Source organism: Schistocerca serialis, chromosome 10 (assembly GCF_023864345.2).
Source record: "Schistocerca serialis cubense isolate TAMUIC-IGC-003099 chromosome 10, iqSchSeri2.2, whole genome shotgun sequence".
NCBI classification, from domain to species: domain Eukaryota; kingdom Metazoa; phylum Arthropoda; class Insecta; order Orthoptera; family Acrididae; genus Schistocerca; species Schistocerca serialis.
Window position 1 is genome coordinate 123,896,970 of NC_064647.1, and position 20,182 is coordinate 123,917,151.

The following is a 20,182-nucleotide window of genomic DNA, read 5'->3' on the forward strand; positions in this document are numbered from 1 at the left end:
CATCGGTTACGTGAGCTATACTACTAAACTTGAGCACTCTTCTGTAGCATCACAATTCGAAAACTTCTATTCTTTTCTCGTGAAAATTGTTTATAGCCCATGTTTCACCTCCATACAGTACTGCGCTGGATACAAATACTTTCAGAACAGACTTCCTAAGACTTGCATCTACATTCAGTGTTAACAAATTTCGCTTCTTCAGAAACGCTTTTCTTGCCATTGCCAGTCCACATTTTATATCCTTTTCACTTCTGGCATCATCAGTTAGTATGTTAATAAATAGCAAACTCATCTACTACTTTTCGTGTCTCGTTTCCTATTCTAAATTCCACAGCATCACCTAATTGAACGGGAGTTAGAACGGAATTTTTTTTCACATTTTCGGATTTTTATCTCATTATAAAATTTGCAATTTACCGAATAAAATGATATATATAGTTAAGTCCCGTAGTGCTCACAGCCATTTGAGCCATATATATATATATATAATCACTTATAAACTCACAGGGGAAGTATTTTATTTTATTTTTTAAATATAATCTACACCGGTTGTAAATGTTAAAATTTTTACATGTATTACTTCAAGATCTAATAAAATCGGTAATTTTTTTTATATAGAAGGCTGTGGACTGCTATGTTATAAAAGTTAAATTGAGTGGTTGTATTGGTCATGTCCAGAAGAGGATGGAAACCAGGTTAAGGAAGTTGAAACAAAGTTTGAGAGACAAGAAACTTTCTGATGGAAAAACCATAAGAGGCAGGCTGACAGACAAAATGATTGATGAACTACAGCAGTATTATGGGACAGCCATTAGAAATAATACTGAGTATTTGTTGAAAATGAAGCAGGCAGTGTTGGCTACCTTCTGCCACAGATAGTCAATTGATGAAAAACCAGTACACCACCATTGCCCTCCTGGACCTGATTCATGGTGCAGTTACCGCAATTCCCAGTACTCAAACAGTCGTACAACCATGAACATTCCATCCCAGCAGCAGTCATGGATATCATGAAACCTATTTACAGAGACCCGGCAAATCCTGAATTACTGAAGAAATGTCTGCATGGTTAGACTCAAAATCCTATTGAGTCGCTCATTAACCTTATATGGACTCGCTTACCAAAAATGATTTCTTGAAATGGAGACACTACAGTGGGGGGGGGGGGGGGGGGGGGGGTCAGTGATGCTGTTATTGCTTTTAATGGTGGCAACATTGGAAGGGTGAAAGTGCTGTAACATATGGGAATTAATCCTGAAGGAAACTGCATCAGAGAACTTGAACAGATGGATACGGTCCGCATTGATGAAGCAGAGTATACAGCACCGTTGGCCACTAAGGAGCCCAGAAAGAAGAAAAGAAGAAAAAACTTGGAAAAAGATTAGTATGATGGAGGGTGCTTCTGAGTGACTAAAGACAAAAAGTTAAGGATATATTAAGTGAATTACAGTCTTTTGAAACTTTAGAAGCCGTTTCTGAAAATTAACATTTTCTGTTGCATTTTTCCCTAAATCTCAGAAACCACTTCGAACAGAGTATTCAAATTTTCAGAGATTAGTAACATACATATCCTGAGTCTACTGAACTAAAAGAAGAACATAATTTTATGTGTAATTAAAATTATTTAGGATAACGTACCTAGAAGGTACACAAAATTTTAACCATGTAATTAAAAAAATTTTTACTGCTGAAATCAGTGGCTGAAGTGCAATTATTGTAGTTCAGGAGACTCAGAACATACAGTTTAACGTCCTGTAAAAGTTTCATGTCAATGGCTACAGTGGTTCCTGAAATACAGGGAAGCCAAGTCACAAAAACACTGTCAGGGTACGACATTCCAACTCCCCTTAATTCGACTACATTCCAATATCCTTATTTCGTTTTTGTCGATTTTCATCTTACATTCTCCTTTCGAGACATTGTCCATTCCATTCAACTGCTCTTTCATATCCTTTGCTGTTTCTGGCTGAATTACAATATCATCGACAAACTTCAAACTTTTTACTTCTTCTTCCTGAACTTTAACTCTCACTCCAAATTTTTCTTTTCTTTCCTTTACTGCTTGCTCAGTGTACAGATTGAATAATATCAGAGACAGACTACACCCGTGTCTCAATCTCTTCTCAATCACTGCTTTCCTTTCGTGCCCCTTGACTCTTATAACTGTCGTTTGGCTTTTGTACAGCTTGTAAATAGCCTCTCGCTCACTGTATTTTACCTCTGCTGCCATCAGAATTTCAAAGAGAGAACACCAGTCAACATTGCCAAAAACTTCCTCTTAGTCTACAACTGCTATAACCGTATGTTTCTCTCTCCTTCGCTTCTCTTCCAAGATAAGTCGTTGAGTCAGTATTGCCGCACATGTTCATACATTTCTCCGGAACCCAACTCATCCTCCCTGAGATCAGCTTCTACTAGTACTCCCTCCTGAGGTCGTCAGGCATCTATACTTAGAACTACTTAAACCTAACTAACCTAAGGACATCACACTCATACAAGCCCGAGGCAGGATTCGAAATTGCGACCGTAGCAGCAGCGCGGTTCCGGAGTGAAGCGTCTAGAACCGCTCGGTCACATGGGCCAGCACGCCGCGGTTGACCTTCCGCCAATGACCGCTCTTTACGTTTGCAGGACAAACATTCCCTGACGTGAGACTACTCTCTGTCATTGCCAGCAACGTGTGGTTCATAACTTCTGATTCAATTCCACATACACTACCGTCGGGTTTGTTCTTTCTCGTATCTTTCAAATGCTTGCAGATACAAATCCTCATTCGTGTGTCACATGATGCGCCTGTGGTCGAATAATACGTCGTGATCGTGGGGTTTGTCGGTTGGCGTTAAACGATTAAGGGGCAACAACAGGGTGAGGGGCGAAAATATTGTTCAAATTCAGGATTTTTTTTCTCTGTACCGGAATGTAGCAGACAAATAGTGTTTGCTGCGATGAATAAAGCATACTTTGAAGTTTTATTGGCACTTTTATTAAAAAATATTAATACTTTCAATGTGTATTTGGGATTTTCCCGAGGCGGCTCTGAAAATAGGTAGACCGACGGTTGTCGCTTCAACTCCGGTTGTCGTTATCTGAAACATGAAATTAACATATCATCCTCATCATTATAGATGTAATTTTAGTTCATCATTGGGATACGCAAAAAAAATTGGCGGAATTAAAGACATTTGAAAAATGATCATTTTTGGATCCCTTTTTTTTGACCGACAAAAATGCTAAATATCAGCATAAAAAAATCGGCTAGGATGAACTGTAGAGAATTAAATTTTCTTAAAGCGAGACCAGAAATCATTAAAGTCGGATGGAAACTGTAGCCTGGGCTACGACAGCCATGCCGAAGAGCACGATTTTGAGAAAAACCCGTTTAAAGTTTGACAAGTATTTGTCATATAAAATACGGGACAAAGTTTGAAACTCACGGGATATCGCCGATGCCTGGTCCATAACAACTTTCGCCCCGGTTAATGGATGTCGCTTTCTGCTACTTTGACTTGATAAGCCCTTATTTCCGTTCTCAAAGGCCTTTCCGTCGCTCAACGCATCACCGCTGACATTTCTATCTTCACAGAATCGGCACATTTCATCGCCGATGTCGATCTGAAGGGCATTTTCCACGTGCATTATTGCGGCATGGCCTACATTGAATAGACGTACGGCCAAATTTGAAGCAATGCAACAATTTAGCTTCGGGTGGATGTTATTTTTGTAGCGTATCTCCAAAAGAGACTATGGAAACTTTCGTTCAGATTTTCAGCAAAACCGCCCGAATAAGGCTCAAGTAAATCAGGTCTATGCAAAAACGTAAACATCTCACGGATACAATGAAGGCAACGTGAGCGCGCAATCGTATCTACATCTGCATCTACATCTACATCTACATACACACTCCGCAATCCACCATACGGTTCGTGGCGGAGGTTACCTCGTACCACAACTAGCATCTTCTCTCCCTGTTCCACTCCCAAACAGAACGAGGGAAAAATGACTGCCTATATGACTCTGTACGAGCCCTAATCTCTCTTATCTTATCTTTGTGGTTTTTCCGCGAAATATAAGTTGGCGGCAGTAAAATTGTACTGCAGTCAGCCTCAAATGCTGGTTCTCTAAATTTCCTCAGTAGCGATTCACGAAAAGAACGCCTTCCTCTAGAGACTCCCACCCCAGATCCTGAAGCATTTCCGTAACTCTCGCGTGATGATCAAACCTACCAGTAACAAATCTAGCAGCCCGCCTCTGAATTGCTTCTGTGTTCCCCCTCTGACGCCGAGCCGTGCTGTGCACGCTCGGCTTCAAACGCTCACAGAATCGTGGCTTTTCGGAGTTCGCACATAATATTTTGGGGAATAATTCTTCAATGTTTATAAACTCGATACCGTAATTTTAAAAAAATCGAGTTTTTTCGACCGTCACCCTGTCGTTCCCCCTTAAGTGGTTATTTGTTTTTACGTTCCCAAGACATCAAGAAGAACAAAATGAACAACGGTCTGTTACTTGTTACCCATACTCCTATCGGCTTTCGCTTCCTTGCTTAGATCTGGTTTTCTGTCTGGCCATTTGATGTTCAAACAGCTGCTGCTCTTTTGTCCAAATGCCAATTTGATCAAAGGTACTCTAAAGTGGATGAGGCACATGGTGAGGTCATGGTGCGGGTGCTTTATGACATGTCTGCATAAGCAGAAGAAACTAACGATCAAAGTCCGAAAACAATTTATTGGACTGTCAATTAACCTAAACAAATTCTCCAAGTATAACACCAACACAAAACAGTGATCCGTCTTCGAATCACAACTACGTACAGGAATAATATAAATGGCTCTGAGCACTATGGGGCTTAACATCCATGGTCATCAGTCCCCTAGAACTTAGAACTACTTAAACCTAACGAACCTAAGGACATCACACAAAAATAATATAGAAAACAACTGAAATAATTTCCTACTACTCTCCACCAGAGACTCCTCCGATATACCGAGCCTAATCCAGAGATCAGCGAGAAGATCCAAGCCGGGCTGCTGGGGCGGCAGCTATCCACGTCTGCTGGCGGTGGATGAAACTGTCGATGTGCGGCCGAGCGCCGGCCTTTATAACACTTTGGCTGATGAGTACCTCGGAACTATTTTCCATTACATGGTTTGACGTGCGAAAATAGTTCCGGGATCTGCAGCGACCTCTTCCTTATGTTTATGTGAGCCGGTACTGGGCCCTGGTGGCCGCTGGTGTCTTTGCTGTGTTGTTGTTGTTGTGGCCGTTCATCAATATTGCCTGGTGGTTGTGTAGTGCTTCGGTGTGCCTGCGAAGCGGGCAACCCGCGGCTGCAGGCTGTCAGTTTGGTTGCTGACGCTCTAGGCGCCATGATGTCTGGTGGAGAAGGCCACAGCAGTTTACGTTTTTCTTCCTCTGTTTTCGCGCTGCGGCAGGTGACTGGAGAGGTGGGGGAAGCCCCGCGGCCGACGCTGTCGCGGGCGGCGGTGATGGCGGCGGCGAGGGCGGCGGTGGCGGCGCGGGCAGTGGCGGCGGCGCGCCTCGCAGGGGCGGCGGGGGCCCGGCTGGCGCTGATGGCGGCGGCGCCCGCCATGCGCGCCGGGGGCGGTGGCCGGGCCGGCTCCGCGGTGCGCGTGGGCGGCGGGGGGGGCGACCGGCGTGGGCGGCGGCCCTCTGCTGCTGGGGCCCGTCGCCAACTCGAGCGAGCCGCGCTGCGCCAACGTCTCCAGCGTCCACTACAGCCTCGACATGGTGAGCCGCCTCGCCGGCACGTTTTATCTCTTTTACAAGGCGACCTTACAGACACCTCCTCTGCCAGTTTCTCTGTACCTACGCTACCGGCCATTAAAGTTGCTGCACCACGTAGATGACGTGCTACACACACAAAATTAACCGACAGGAAGAAGATGCTGTGATATGTAAATGATTAGCTTTCCAGAGCATTCACACGAGGTTGGCGCCGGTGGCGACACCTACAACATAGGTATGAGGAAAGTTTCCACCCGATTTCTCATACACAAACAGCAGTTGACCGGCGTTGCCTGGTGAAACATTGTTGTGATGCCTTGTGTAAGAAGGCGAAATGCGTACCATCACGTTTCCGACTTTGATAAAGGTCGGATTGTAGTCTATAGTGCTTGCGGTTCATCGTATCACGACATTGCTGCTCGCGTTGATCAACATCCAATGACTGTTAGTAGAATATGGAATCGGTGGGTTCAGGAGGGTAATATGGAACGCCGTGGTGGATCCCAACAGCCTCGTATCACTAGCAGTCGAGATGACAGGCATCTTATCCGCATGGCTGTAATGGATCGTGCAGTCACGTCTAGATCCCTGAGTCAACAGATGGGGACGTTTGCGAGACAACTACCATCTGCACGGACAGTTCGACAACGTTTGCAGCAGCATGGACTATCAGCTCGGAGACCATGGCTGCGGTTACCCTTGACGCTGTGTCACACACAGCAGCGCCTGCGATGGTGTACTCAACGACGAACCTGGGTGCACGAATAGCAAAACGTCATTTTTTCGGATGAATCCAGGTTCTGTTTACAGCATCATCATGGTCACATTCGTGTTTGGCGACATCGCGGTTATCGGACACTGGAAGCATGTATTCGTCTTCGCCATACTGGTGTGTCACCCAGCGTGATGGTATGGAGTGCCATTGGTTACATGTCTCTGTCACCTCTTGTTCGCATTGATGGCACTTTGAACAGTGGAAGTTACATTTCAGATGTGTTACGACCCATGGCTCTACCCTTCATTCGATCCCTGTGAAACCCCACATTCAGCAGGATAATACACGACCTCATGTTGCAGGTCCTGTACGGGCCTTTCTGGATACAGAAAATGTTCGACTGATGTCCTGGCCAGGACATTCTCCAGATCTCTCACCAATCGAAAACGTCTGGTCAATGGTGGCCAAGCAACTGGCTGGTCACAATACGCCAGTCACTACTCTTGAAGAACTGTGGTATCGTGTTGAAGCTGCATGGGCAGCTGTACCTGTGCACGCCATCCAACATGTGTTTGACTCAATGCCCAGGCGTATCAAGGCCGTTATTACGGCCAGAGGTGGTTGTTCTGGGTACTGATTTTTGAGGATCTATGCACCCAAATTGCGTCAAAATGTAATCACATATCAGTTCTAGTATAATATATTTGTCCAATGAATACCCGTTTATCATCTGCATTTATTCTTGGTGTAGCAATTTTAATGGCCAGTAGTGTATGTATGTATGTATGTGTCTACTAAACCGGGGACCTAAAAACGGTGGAGAGGCTTCCTCCAGTAGTAGCCCTCCGTGGTTCGCAAGCCCACAACAGGCCACAGCAGTCCACCCATCCCACCGCCGCTCCACACCTAGGGTTATTGAGCGATTCGGCCCCCAGTGGACCCCTCTGGGAATGTCTGATACCAGACGAGTTTAGCACCAAATGCTTGTGTGGTAGATTAATTATGGTGCACAAGCACGTGGAGACTGTTTTTGTGCAGCAATCTCCGACATAGTGTAACTGAGACGGAATAAGGGGAACCAGTTCGCATTCGCCGAGGCAGACGGAAGACCGCCTTAAAAACCATCCACAGGCTAACGGGGACAGCGGACCTCGATACTAAAACGCCGGGCGGATTCGTGCCGGGGACTGGCACGCCTTCGCGCTTGGGAAGCAGCGCGTCAGACTGCGTGGCTGGCCGGGTTGGCTTTTGTACCTAAATGTCAGTGTCGAGGCTTAGCTTCCTAAAGCGGTGCAAAAAATGCGACCTGTAGATTTGAAGAAATCCGAGCGCTCTTAAGGACAGAACATTCATCGTAATTTTAACACAGCTGCCGGTAGTCCGGCGCAAGAAAAATACATAAATTTTCTAAAAATACCTCTCAGTGAAAAATTTCATTTACAATGTGCTGTGCTGAAGTTTGCAAGGCACACCACAAGGAAAGGTTTACTATTTACTGTGTATTTCTTATTTTAACGTTGTAATTATACACATTTAATTTCTTTTCACGTCATGTAGGATACACTAATACATGTCAATAGTGATCCAGTTTTCTTTTTAATAAAGACTTCATGAGTACCCACCTCTGCCTTTATTCCAATCTTCTATTACTCCTTCTCCTCCTGCCCTCTCTCTGCCCATCTCTTACTCTTTGCTCTCTCTTGGTCCAACCGCTCTCACCCTCTGTATTCATCTCCTCCTCCCCCAACTTTCTGTTCACTCCCTTCTCTCTCTGTCCATCTCCTCTTTCCCCTGACCATCTCCTCTTCCTCCTCGCTCTATCAATCTCCTCTCTTATTTCTTTGTTCAGACAGTATGTAGTAAGTGTTCAAATTTTGGCTGAAATCGGTCCAGGGCAGTTTTCTTCTTGTTGAATTTTTTACATCAATCTTCTGACTAATTTGATCCGGCCCGCCACGTATTCATCTTCCTTGTCAACCTTCCCACCTCACAGTACCACTTGCAACCTACGTTCTCAATTATTCTCTGGATGTATTCCAATGTCTGTCTTCCTCTATATATTTTACCCTCTACTGCTCCCTCTATAAGATTAAGGAGAAACTTTTTACATGTGGCTCTGCTAATGTATGCACATGTCACATACACTCTACGTGATCAAAAGTATACCGACACCTGCAGAACCATGCGTTTTTCATGTTAGGTGCATTGTGCTGCCATCTACTGCCTGATAGTTCATATCAGCAACCTCAGTAGTCATTAGACATCGTGATAGAGCAGAACGTGCGCTCCGTGGCACTCGCGGACATCGAGTGTGGTCGGGTGATTGGGTGTCACTTGTTTCATACATCTGTCCACGAGATTTTCACTCTCTTCAACATCCCTAGATCCACTACTTTCGATGAGATAGTGAAGTGGAAACGTGAAGGGACACGTAAAGCAGAAAAGCGTACAGGCCGACCCCGTCTGTTGACTGACAGAGACCACCGACAGTTGAAGAGGGTCGTAATGTGTAATACGCATCTATCCAGACCATCACACAGGAATTCCAAACTGCATCAGGATTCACTGCATGTACTATGACAGTTAGGCGGGAGGTGAGAGAACTTGGATTTAATGGTTGAGGGGCGGCTCATAAGCAACACATCACACCAGCGTAAATATCATACGACGCCTCCCTTGGTGTAAGTAGCGTAAACATTCGGCAACTGATCAGTAGAAAAACGTTATGTGGAGTGACGAATCACGGTACACAATGTGGCGATCCGATGGCAGAGTGTGGGTATGGCGAATGCCCGGTGAAAGTCATCAGCCAGAGTGTGTAGTGCCAACTGTAAAATTCGGTGACGGTGGTGTTATGGTGTGATCGTGTTTTTCATGGAGGGGCTTGCATACCTTGTTGTTTTGCGTCGCACTATAACAGCAAAGGTCTACATTGTTTTAAGCACCCTCTTGCTTCCCACCGTTGAAGAACAATTCGGGGATGGCGACTGCATCGTACAACAGAATCGAGCACCTGCTCATAACGCTCGGCCTGTGGCGGAGTGGTTACACGACAATAACATCCCTGTAATGGACTGGCCTGCACAGAGTCCCGGCCTGAATCCTGCAGAACACCTTTGCGATGTTTTGGAACGCCTACTTCGGGCCAGGCCTCACCGACCGACATTGATACCTTTCCTCAGTGCAGCACTCCGTGAAGAATGGGCTGCGATTCCCCAAGAAACCTTCCAGCACCTGATGGAACGTATGCCTGCGAGAGTGGAAGCTGTCATCAAGGGTAAGGGTGGGCCAACACCGTATTGAATTCCAGCATTACCGATGGAGGGCGCCACGAACTTGTAAGTCATTTTCAGCCATGTATCCGGATACTTTCGATTGCATATTGTATTTAACATATTTCACACGTATTTGAACACACATGAAATGACACAATTTCAAAGACAGAATGTCATCTTTTTTATCAGACAAATTAAAATTAGAAGAGTATTTATAGTCTTTTTTAATCATTGCTTACACAGATGATAAATCGTGCTTATTGTCTTTGTCCTATTCACTCGATGGCATTTCACATGTAAAAACGTCAGTGTTTTCACATATTACAGGAAAATATTAAGTCCTTTCTTCAGGTATATTCACAGGGAAAAATACGCCAGCAGGGGCACAGTATGGGAGTTCGGTCGGTTCTGGATGCGCACTCGGATAACCGAATTGGTTTGGGAGACCACTTTCGATAAACGGAAAATTCGGGTGCGAGTCCCGGTTGCCACAAATTTTCTTGAAACAAACAGCTGAAATCAATGTCTATTCGCAGATTAGAATCTGGTGCGTGGAGCTCTCGGTGAAACACCACTCCTCTCTTGAAATGTCAGTCACTGGAATTTAATGAGCCTTTCCTTGACGCAGCCTCGCTTTATAACGAACCGGTGACAAAACTCCTCCATTGATGTACCTCGTAACTGACCCAGATTGACGACCAGTTGCAAAGGCTGCAAATCAAGGTTTTTTAACATACCCCTTCGTTAGTGAATTAGGACTGTTGCAGTGATTTTCTGTCTCTCATCTACGAGGCAGAGCTGAAAAGCAATACCTCCAAATTTTTTGCGTGTAAATTCTCAAAGATTTTTAAATGAAACAAACTTAATTAACATTCTACATTTTTATTCTTGTTGTCTCCATATTTGTAGCTCCCTGCCGCTAGAGGGCACCGAATTGTAACATGTAACGTGGCGGTGCATAGCGTATGTATTTCGGTGCATGACAGACACACACTCAGAAAACAGAATGCACGAATTCGAAGAGTTCTTTCACAAATGTCAAAAATAACAAACATTCTACAGTGACGGTATCAACAAACTGATCTCACGCTGGGAGAAATGTGTTCGTCACCAGGGTGACTATGGTGAGTTATAAATATGGAGAGATGACGAATAAAGGTGTAAAAGATTAATAACGTTCGTTCTAATTAAAAAGCTCTGTGAATTTTCATATGAAAAATTCAGAGTCATTACTTTTCAGCACCCTCTCGTACTTTCCCTGTTATCAGTTTCTACTTTAGATCGCTCCGGACGTTGACTCTCAGATATTTTAGGTTTTTATACGCTTCTTCATTGCCTGGTCTTAATTCGCGAAGGACTTTTTTGTGGGCCGACGGAGTCGTAACTCTTCCTAAGCCCAACAAAATGTAAATTCCACTTCCGATTTCTCTGTTCAGTCCTTTGTGCAACCGGGAGCCATCGCTACCTTTACATGTTTGAGCAGTCCCACGCCGCTAAAAAATGGTTCAAATGGCTCTGAGCACTATGGGACTTAACAGCTGTGGTCATCACTCCCCTAGAACTTAGAACTACTTAAACCTAACTAACCTAAGGACATCACACACATCCATGCCCGAGGCAGGATTCGAACCTGCGACCGTAGCAGTCGCGCGGTTCCGGACTGCGCGCCTAGAACCGCGAGACCACCGCGGCCGGCCCCACGCCGCTAGCGCAAACGTTCCTCGACATGAGTTACCCAGGGCAGACACTGGCTGAGCTATTGTCTTGTGATTCCTGTATCGCCGTGCTGCGGCTCTGTGGCGAAGGAATTCCAATGCTTACCATTACTTCAGAATTGTACCTGCAAAAAGACAAAAAAATTTACAACTTAATTCTTACGAGGTGATTTATTATAGTCCTTCGTAAATCTAGCACTGCATTAAAATGTACACTGAAGAGCCAAAGAAACTGGTACACCTGCCTAATATCGCGTGGGACCCCCCCCCCCCCCCCCCCCCCCCCCGAGCACCCAGAAGTACCGCGACGTGACATGGACTCGACTAATGTCTGAAGTAGTGCTGGAGGGAATTCACACCATGAATCCTGGAGGGCTGTCCATAAATCCGTAAGAGTACGGCAGGGTGGAGATCTCTTCTGAACAGCGCGTTGGAAGGCATCTCAGATATGCTCTATAATGTTCACGTCTGGGGAGTTTGGTGGCCAGCGGAAGTGTTTAAACTCAGAAGAGTGTCCCTCGAGCCACTACCAAGCAGTTCCGGACTTGAGGGTATCGCATTGTTCTGTTGGCATTGCACAAGTCCTTCGTAATTCACAATGGACATAAATGGGGATGGTGGTAAAAATAAAATGTCGTGTGGCTAGGGCCTCCCGTCGGGTAGACCATTCGCCGGGTGCAAGTCTTTCGATTCGACGCCAATTTGGCGACTCGCGCGTCGATGGGGATGAAATGATGATGATTAGGACAACACAACACCCAGTCCCTGAGCGGAGAAAATCTCCGACCCAGCCGGGAATCGAGCCCGGGCACTTAGGATTGACATTCTGTCGCGGTGACCACTCATCTACCGGGGGCGGACGGGGATGGTCGTGATCAAACAGGATGTTACGTACGCGCCACCTGTCCGAGTCGTACCTAGACGTATCGCAGGTCTCCTATCACTCCAGCTGCAGAGGCCCCACACCATTGCAGAGCCTTCACCAGCTTGAACAGTCTGCTGCTGATATTCAGGGTCCATGAATTGATGAGGTTGTCTCCATACCTGTAAACGTCCATCCGCTCGATACAATTTGAAACTAGACTCGTCCGACCAGGCAACCTGTTTCCAGTCATCAACAGTCCGATGTCGGCGTTGACGGGTCGAGGCGAGGCGTAAAGCTTTGTGTCGTATAGTCATCAAGGGTACACGAGTGGGCCTTCGGGTCCGAAAGCCCGTATCGATGACGTATCGTTGAATGCTTCGCACGCTGACACTTGTTGATGGCTTTACCGGATTCCTGATCAAACAAATTTCGGGTTTGCAGCCGGTCGTCGTTCAATACTTCACACGATATTTCAACTGGGCACCTGCCAGTCATCTTCAGGTGAGCCGTCGCAGACTGGCGGAAACGTCCTCCGTTCCGCAATATATAGCGTACTGTAACTATTCAGCGCATGCGTCGTAAACTTGATAGTTGAACCACACTGCCCGCCGGCAGCGCCCTCGCTGGTGGAATAGCGGAACTCAGTCGCCCTCTGCGTTGCTGTTTGCCACGGCCGTCGACGCACTCTGTCGTCTTCGATTTGAGCAAATCTTGGAGATGATGGGATTCCATGCACTGTCCAGCTGGTAGCCGCTGTCACGGCTTAACAGATTTTCCGCCAGTCGTATTTCTACGGATTCTTTAATAATGGAGTCCCAGAAAGACGTTGCTGTGGACAAAATCATTGTTTTCTCATTCTCCATTGCAAACCCGAAATTTGTTTGGTCAATTCGCCGGGAAAATTTTGAAATTCACACCGGATTCCTGATATTCGCGGTACGCTCGTGAAATGATCGAACTAGAAAATCACCACTTCATCGTAACCTCGGTGATGCTAAGTCCAAACGCTCGCTCGTCCACGATAACACGACGTTCAAAGTCACTTCAATCTTGATAACCTGCCATAGCAGCAGCAGTAAGCGGTCTAACAACTGCGCCAGACACTTGTTGTCTTACATAGGCGTTGCCTGTCGCAGCGCCATATTCTGCCCGTTTACACATCTCTCTGTCTGAATACCCGTTTCTTTGGCGCTTCATTGTAATCGAGAGCGCGTTTCAATCTGTTACCTTCTTGACCTCATGCTACTCAAAGAACGTATTTTCGTTCACTACGTTTCAAATGGTACTAATTTCTTCTGCACCACAGTTTTGGCGTAAATTTCAATGTTTCTAAAGCATTTTTCTACGAGTGGTGTTCAATAAGTAATGTAACCTTTTTTTCTGAAAGCAGGTTGGTTTCATTCACGATTTCAGTTTATTATATTGTTCCCCACTCTTCTACTTTTCAACATAATCTCCGTTCAGTTCGACTGGATTTCTTCACCTTACTAGGAAGGCCTGTATGCCTGCATGGTAGCATCAGGAACCTCCTCCTCATCCAAGTGCTGCTTCCCCACGGGTGCATCCTTCTTCATTGGGCCAAACAGATGGAAGTCGGACGTTGCGAGATCCGGGCTGTAGAGCGGATGGGGAAGAACAGTTCAGTGACGTCTTGTCAGCTCCTCTCAGGTGCGCATAAATGCGTGAGGCCTTGCGTTGTCACGGTGAAAGAAACGTTCATCTCCAATTTTTGTGGCGGTGGACATGCTGAAGTCATCCCCTTAATTTCCTGAGGGTAGAACAGTACACATCAGAGGTTCAAATGGCTCTGAGCACTATGGGACTCAACTGCTGAGGTCATTAGTCCCCTAGAACTTAGAACTAGTTAAACCTAACTAACCTAAGGACACCACAAACATCCATGCCCGAGGCAGGATTCGAACCTGCGACCGTAGCGGTCTTGCGGTTCCAGACTGCAGCGCCTTTAACCGCACGGCCACTTCGGCCGGCAGTACACATCAGAGTTGGTCGTTTCACCATGAGGGAGGACATATGAGTAACCTCCCAGAAGGGCGCCGACGTCACTTCACCGGCTGAGGGAACGGCTTTGCACTTCTTCTTCTTCGGAGGAGGAGGAGAGATGGTGTGGCCCCACTACACTGACTGCCGTTCTGTTGCGGCTCGAAGTGATGAACACCTGTGACCGTGCTCGACAAAAAAATTATCACAGTCAGTCTTGTGACGCGAAAGAAACTCCGAACAGATGGCCCTTCATTGCTCTTTATGGTCTTTTGTTAGGCAGCGATGTACGCAGCGGGCACAATTTGAGTATCCCAGCTGTTGGAAGAGTGTGTAATCACAACCAACAGAAAAGTCAAGGTGAGCAGCGAGGTGTTTGATTGTGATCCGTCGATCATCTCGAATGAGAGTGTCCGCACGTTCCAACACTGCAGCGGTCACAGGTGTGTGGTCGGACAGACTTGCTCGATCTTGTTGTGATAGTGAGATGTGCCTTGACCTTTCGGTCACTGTCAGGTATGCATAGACACTCTGCAAGCTCCTGTTAATATCTGCGATGCTCCTGTTTTCTGCAAAAACATATTCTGTGACAGCTTTCTACTTGGAACGCACCTCCATAACAGAAGCCATTTTGAAGGCTGTGTATAGCGCCGCCACATACTGGAACGTCTTGGAATTATAGGGGCCGATATGGGAATACTCCGAGGTATCCCACTATTCAGCATTTTTTCAACCGAAATTAGCCGAGAAAAGAACGTGTTGCATTACTTATTGAATGCTCCTCGTTTAAATAGATATCTATAGTGCACGTCATTTACGACGGCGGCCGAGTTTAGGTTCGTTCTGCAAAACACGGTCAGCCAATGAACAGAGAATGACGTTGCCAGAGCTCGACTGCAGTGCAGAGCACAGACGAGTGTCTTCAGTTTTAGAAACGTTCAGTCATAAATAAAGTAATTGAACAAAAGCAATGTCTTGATAGCAGACTTTCTTTTATAGAAAGTTTGGAAAAGGCATTCTTTATACCAATTGCTTCATATTCTATTAATTGATTAAACCAAACAAGTAATAAGCCTCCTAATTCAGGCGATAGGAAGGAAAGGTGTTTGTACCATTCTGACGAACCGCATTTTCGCAATAAAGAACAGCAGTAATTGTTTATTTCCTATCGTACTTCGACGAAACGTGAGTAATTCATAGTCATACCAACAGTGTTTGTCGGTATTTTGCGTGATATTTTAGAGTCCTCCTGGACGTTTGTTCAATGACGAGCTGCGTTAGCGTAATGGCTAGGCGAAAGGTTCTCAGTTCAAACCTTGTTCGGTGCTTAATATTTTCTGTATTTAAAAACAATATCGAAGTGTCTTACTTCATGAATTTTATTCGTTTGAATTTAATTTTTTGAAATTTCTGGTGCTTTCTCTCTTCATTATAATCATAATAAGTTTTCAGTTTTTCTGATTTTGTCCTCCAATATTTCTTTTCACAGCAATTAAAAACAATGAAAAGGCACACATAAAATATTCATGTTATCTGTTTTGTTTGTATATCTTCTCTTACGCAGTCGCTGTTTTACTATTCATATTGAGATATATTCTTTTGCGACAGTATTAAAAATAATATTTAGAGCAGAATTTCGGCACGTACGTTGCCGAGCTACTTGATTGCCTGACGCAATTCTTTGCTTCGCTGCTTTGGCAACATCATATTCAATGTTTTCGTCGACTGATCTATGTTTTGCCAAGTATTTGCTGTCCGTTGTGACAAACACAAATTGTTTGCGCACTGCGGCTCACTGACAATATATTTTAGTTTCTATGTTTTATTACGTCCACAGTTCAGAAATGACTCTGGTATAAATAAAAGTTTTATTACAGTCGCGAAAGACAGAATATTTCTCAATATTACATACGACACCTATCTGGTACTTAAATTAAATGAGATATTGTTGACCAGTAAATTTTATATGAAATTTAGTTATCTTGCCCACATTTCATTCTCAACATTGTGGCAACTAAAATCGATCATACGGAAAGTATAAGCTATGGACTTCTACCTCTGCAAACTCTTCAAAATTTCGTGCAATGGTTTACTACATTTAATGCTGCACAATATCTGCGTTGAACATCGAAACAAAATTTAGTCATTTATGGGGGGAAGGTATCAGTCAAGAAGATCTGTAAAAATCAAAGTTTTGGGCCAAATAGTTTGTGGAAATCGAATGATAAGTGTGTCAAAGCAGTCGGAACACCATGTGTTTGCACAGGTGAGCAGTGCAGTGATGACAAAATGCGGGGAGCACGTCTCTGTAGCAGCGAAACGGCTAATGCGGCCGTGGTGGCTTTACTTCATAAACTGCGCGCTTCACCCTAAACGTAAGTTTGCGAACCATACTATGGCGCTGCTTCTCTTGGCGCGTGCGTCGTTTGTAACTGGGAACGCAGCAATCTCCCGCGTCTCGGCGCGCATGAGCGAGCCGCCAAGATAAAAGAATTGAACTATAGTAGCCTGTGGAAAATTGTGGGAACAAAGCAGAGGAAGAAAGAAGTCAGCTCCTGAAAAACTCTGGAGATGAATATTAGCCAAATACATGTAGCAGTTCTGGAATGATAAGCAACGCCTGGACCACGCATGACTGCTCTTAAAGTTCTTTAGCAAGAGCTCTGTGGAAATGGGACTGAATTCCAGACCACTATTGTTATTAAGAATCCTGATGCTGTCTGTGAAACAATTAACTTACAAGGAAACACCGCCAAGTTGACCTCATATTTTAAGGAGAAAGAAGCACAATTAACGTATATCAGGTCCAACAATCGACCCTACGCGAAAATTTCGGCGCCGGGCGGAGTGTTATTTTAAGTAGTACGTATGTCTAGGGACCGATGACCTCAGCATTTTTGTCCCTTAGGAATTCGCACACACACAAAATTTGGACCATAATTCTGATAGCACGCAATTGTTACCATCTGAATGTTCGGGTTTTAAACTTTCGCGTGCACCTATTGTTAGTCACTCGCCACGCCCCATTGCTGCCCCCTAATGCCTGCCCGCCAAGTACTGTACAGGGGAGTGACAAGCGCAGACTTCCCATTCGCGGGATGTTGAAGGCGAGGGAAGAGAAAGGTGAGGCGGACACATCTGCCCAAAGTCTTTTGAAAACTTGTTTAAGAATGCATGTTATTCTGTGCGAAAATAGTAAGCGGTATGAGAAGATAAAATGTCAACTTCAGACACATACACTGATCAGCCAGATCATTACGACCCTCGACCGACGATCGGTATAAACCTATCCAGGCGACAGCAGCACGCACGGTGCGTGTAGTGTCGGTGAGAAGAATGTGGAAGGCGCGCGATCTTAGTTTGACCGATGGCAGATTGTGACCGCCCGGTGGCATTTCGGAAACTGCACGACTCTTCGGATGCTCGAGGAGTGCTGTTGTGAGTGTCTTCAACACATCTACATCTACATCCATACTCCGCAAGCCACCTGACGGTGTGTGGCGGAGGGTACCTTGAGTACCTCTATCGGTTCTCCCTTCTGTTCCAGTCTCGTATTGTTCGTCGAAAGAAGGATTGTCGGTATGCCTCTGTGTGGGCTCTAATCTCTCTGATTTTATCCTCATGGTCTCTTCACGAGATGTACGTAGCAGGGAGCAATACACTGCTTGACTCCTCGGTGAAGGTATGTTCTCGAAACTTCAACAAAAGCCCGTACCGAGCTACTGAGCGTCTCTCCTGCAGAGTCTTCCACTGGAGTTTATCTATCATCTCCGTAACGCTTTCGCGATTACTAAATGATCTTGTAACGAAGCGCGCTGCTGTCCGTTGGATCTTCTCTATCTCTTCTATCAACCCTATCTGGTACGGATTCCACACTGCTGAGCAGTATTCGAGCAGTGGGCGAACAAGTGTACTGTAACCTACTTCCTTTGTTTTCAGTTTGCATTTCCTTAGGATTCTTCCAGTGAATCTCAGTCTGGCATCTGCTTTACCGACGATCAACTTTATATGATCTTTCCATTTTAAATCACTCCTAATGCGCACTCTCATATAATTTATGGAATTAACTGCTTCTAGTTGGTGACTTGCTATATTGTGGCTAAATGATATGGGATCTTTCTTTCTATGTATTCGCAGCACATTACACTTGTCTACATTGAGATTCGATTGCCATTTCCTGCACCATGCGTCAATTCGCTGCAGATCCTCCTGCATTTCAGTACGATTTTCCATTGTTACAACCTATCGATATACCACAGAATCATCCGCAAAAAGCCTCAGTGAACTTCCGATGTCATCCACAAGGTCATTTATGTATATTGTGAATAGCAACGGTCGTACGACACTCCCCTGCGGCACGCCTGAAATCACTCTTACTTCGGAAGACTTCTCTCCATTGAGAATGACATGCTGCGTTCTGTTATCTAGGAACTCTTCAATCCAATCACACAATTGGTCTGACAGTCGATATGCTCTTACTTTGTTCATTAAACGACTGTGGGGAACTGTATCGAACGCCTTGCGGAAGTCAAGAAACACGGCATCTACCTGGGAACCGGTGTCTATGGCCCTCTGAGTCTCCCGGACGAATAGCGCGAGCTGGGTTTCACACGACCTTTTCGAAACCCACGCTGATTCCTACAGAGTAGATTTCTAGACTCCAGAAAAGTCATTATACTCGAAAATAATACGTGTTCCAAAATTCTACAACTGATCGACGTTAGAGATATAGGTCTATAGTTCTGCACATGTGTTCGACGTCCCTTCTTGAAAACGGCGATGACCTGTGCCCTTTTCCAATCCTTTGGAACGCTGTGCTCTTCTAGAGCATGGCGAAACCAACGTGAAACCACGTCCAGACGTCATGGGGTTGGGCGGCCACTCCTAATTACCGATGTCGGATGTCGTAGGCTGATAAAACAGGATAGGCGGCGAACTGTGGCGGAAGTAACATCAGACTTTAATGCCGAGCAGAATACGTGTCTGAGCAAAAAAAAAAAAATGGTTCAAATGGCTCTGAGCACTATGGGACTCAACTGCTGCGGTCATTAGTCCCCTAGAACTTAGAACTAGTTAAACCTAACTAACCTAAGGACATCACAAACATCCATGCCCGAGGCAGGATTCGAACCTGCGACCGTAGCAGTCTTGCGGTTCCAGACTGCAGCGCCTTTAACCGCACGGCCACTTCGGCCGGCGTGTCTGAGCACACAGTGCACCCACACTGCTAACGATGGGCCTCCGCAGCGGACGATCCACGCACGTGCCACTTTTACCACCATGACATCGGCTACTAATACTGAAATGGGCACGTGACCATCGTCATATTTGGCTTGTAAAGCGACAACTACGTATCCCAGCCCCTAGACAACGAAACCAGCCAGAACATTTAATATTTCAACTGAGTCTGAGGGTACATAGTTGAGGGCCACTACACCCCACATCATTCATATTTGAAAGTTCACAGTGTGGAGACATAGAATTGACATACGAGGTGCATTCAAGTTCTAAAGCGTCCGATTTTTTTTCTCTGGACTGGAAAGAGATAGAAACATGCGTATTGTTTTAAAATGAGGCCGCGTTCATTGTCAATACGTCCCAGAGATGGCAGCACCGTACGGCAGATGGAATTTTACCGCCAGCGGCGAGAATGAGAACTGTTTTAAATACTTAAAATGGCGACGTTTTCCTTACTTCAACAGCGTGCAATCATTCGTTTTCTGAATTTGCGTGGTGTGAAACCAATTGAAATTCATCGACTGTTGAAGGAGACATGTGGTGATGGAGTTATGGATGTGTCGAAAGTGCGTTCGTGGGTGCGACAGTTTAATGAAGGCAGAACATCGTGTGACAACAAACCGAAACAACC

General features: G+C 45.4%; 1 protein-coding gene across 1 annotated transcript in view; it reads left to right on the forward strand.

Moving 5' to 3' along the window:
* Nucleotides 1–5,615: 5,615 nt before the first annotated feature.
* LOC126424909 (uncharacterized) overlaps nucleotides 5,616–20,182 on the forward strand; it is a 177,414-nt gene continuing 162,847 nt past the window's right edge. The window contains exon 1 of the mRNA XM_050087752.1: nucleotides 5,616–5,748. Within this exon, the coding sequence (XP_049943709.1) occupies nucleotides 5,746–5,748 (3 nt within the window). The 5' untranslated portion in view covers nucleotides 5,616–5,745. The remainder of the gene's footprint in view (nucleotides 5,749–20,182) is intronic.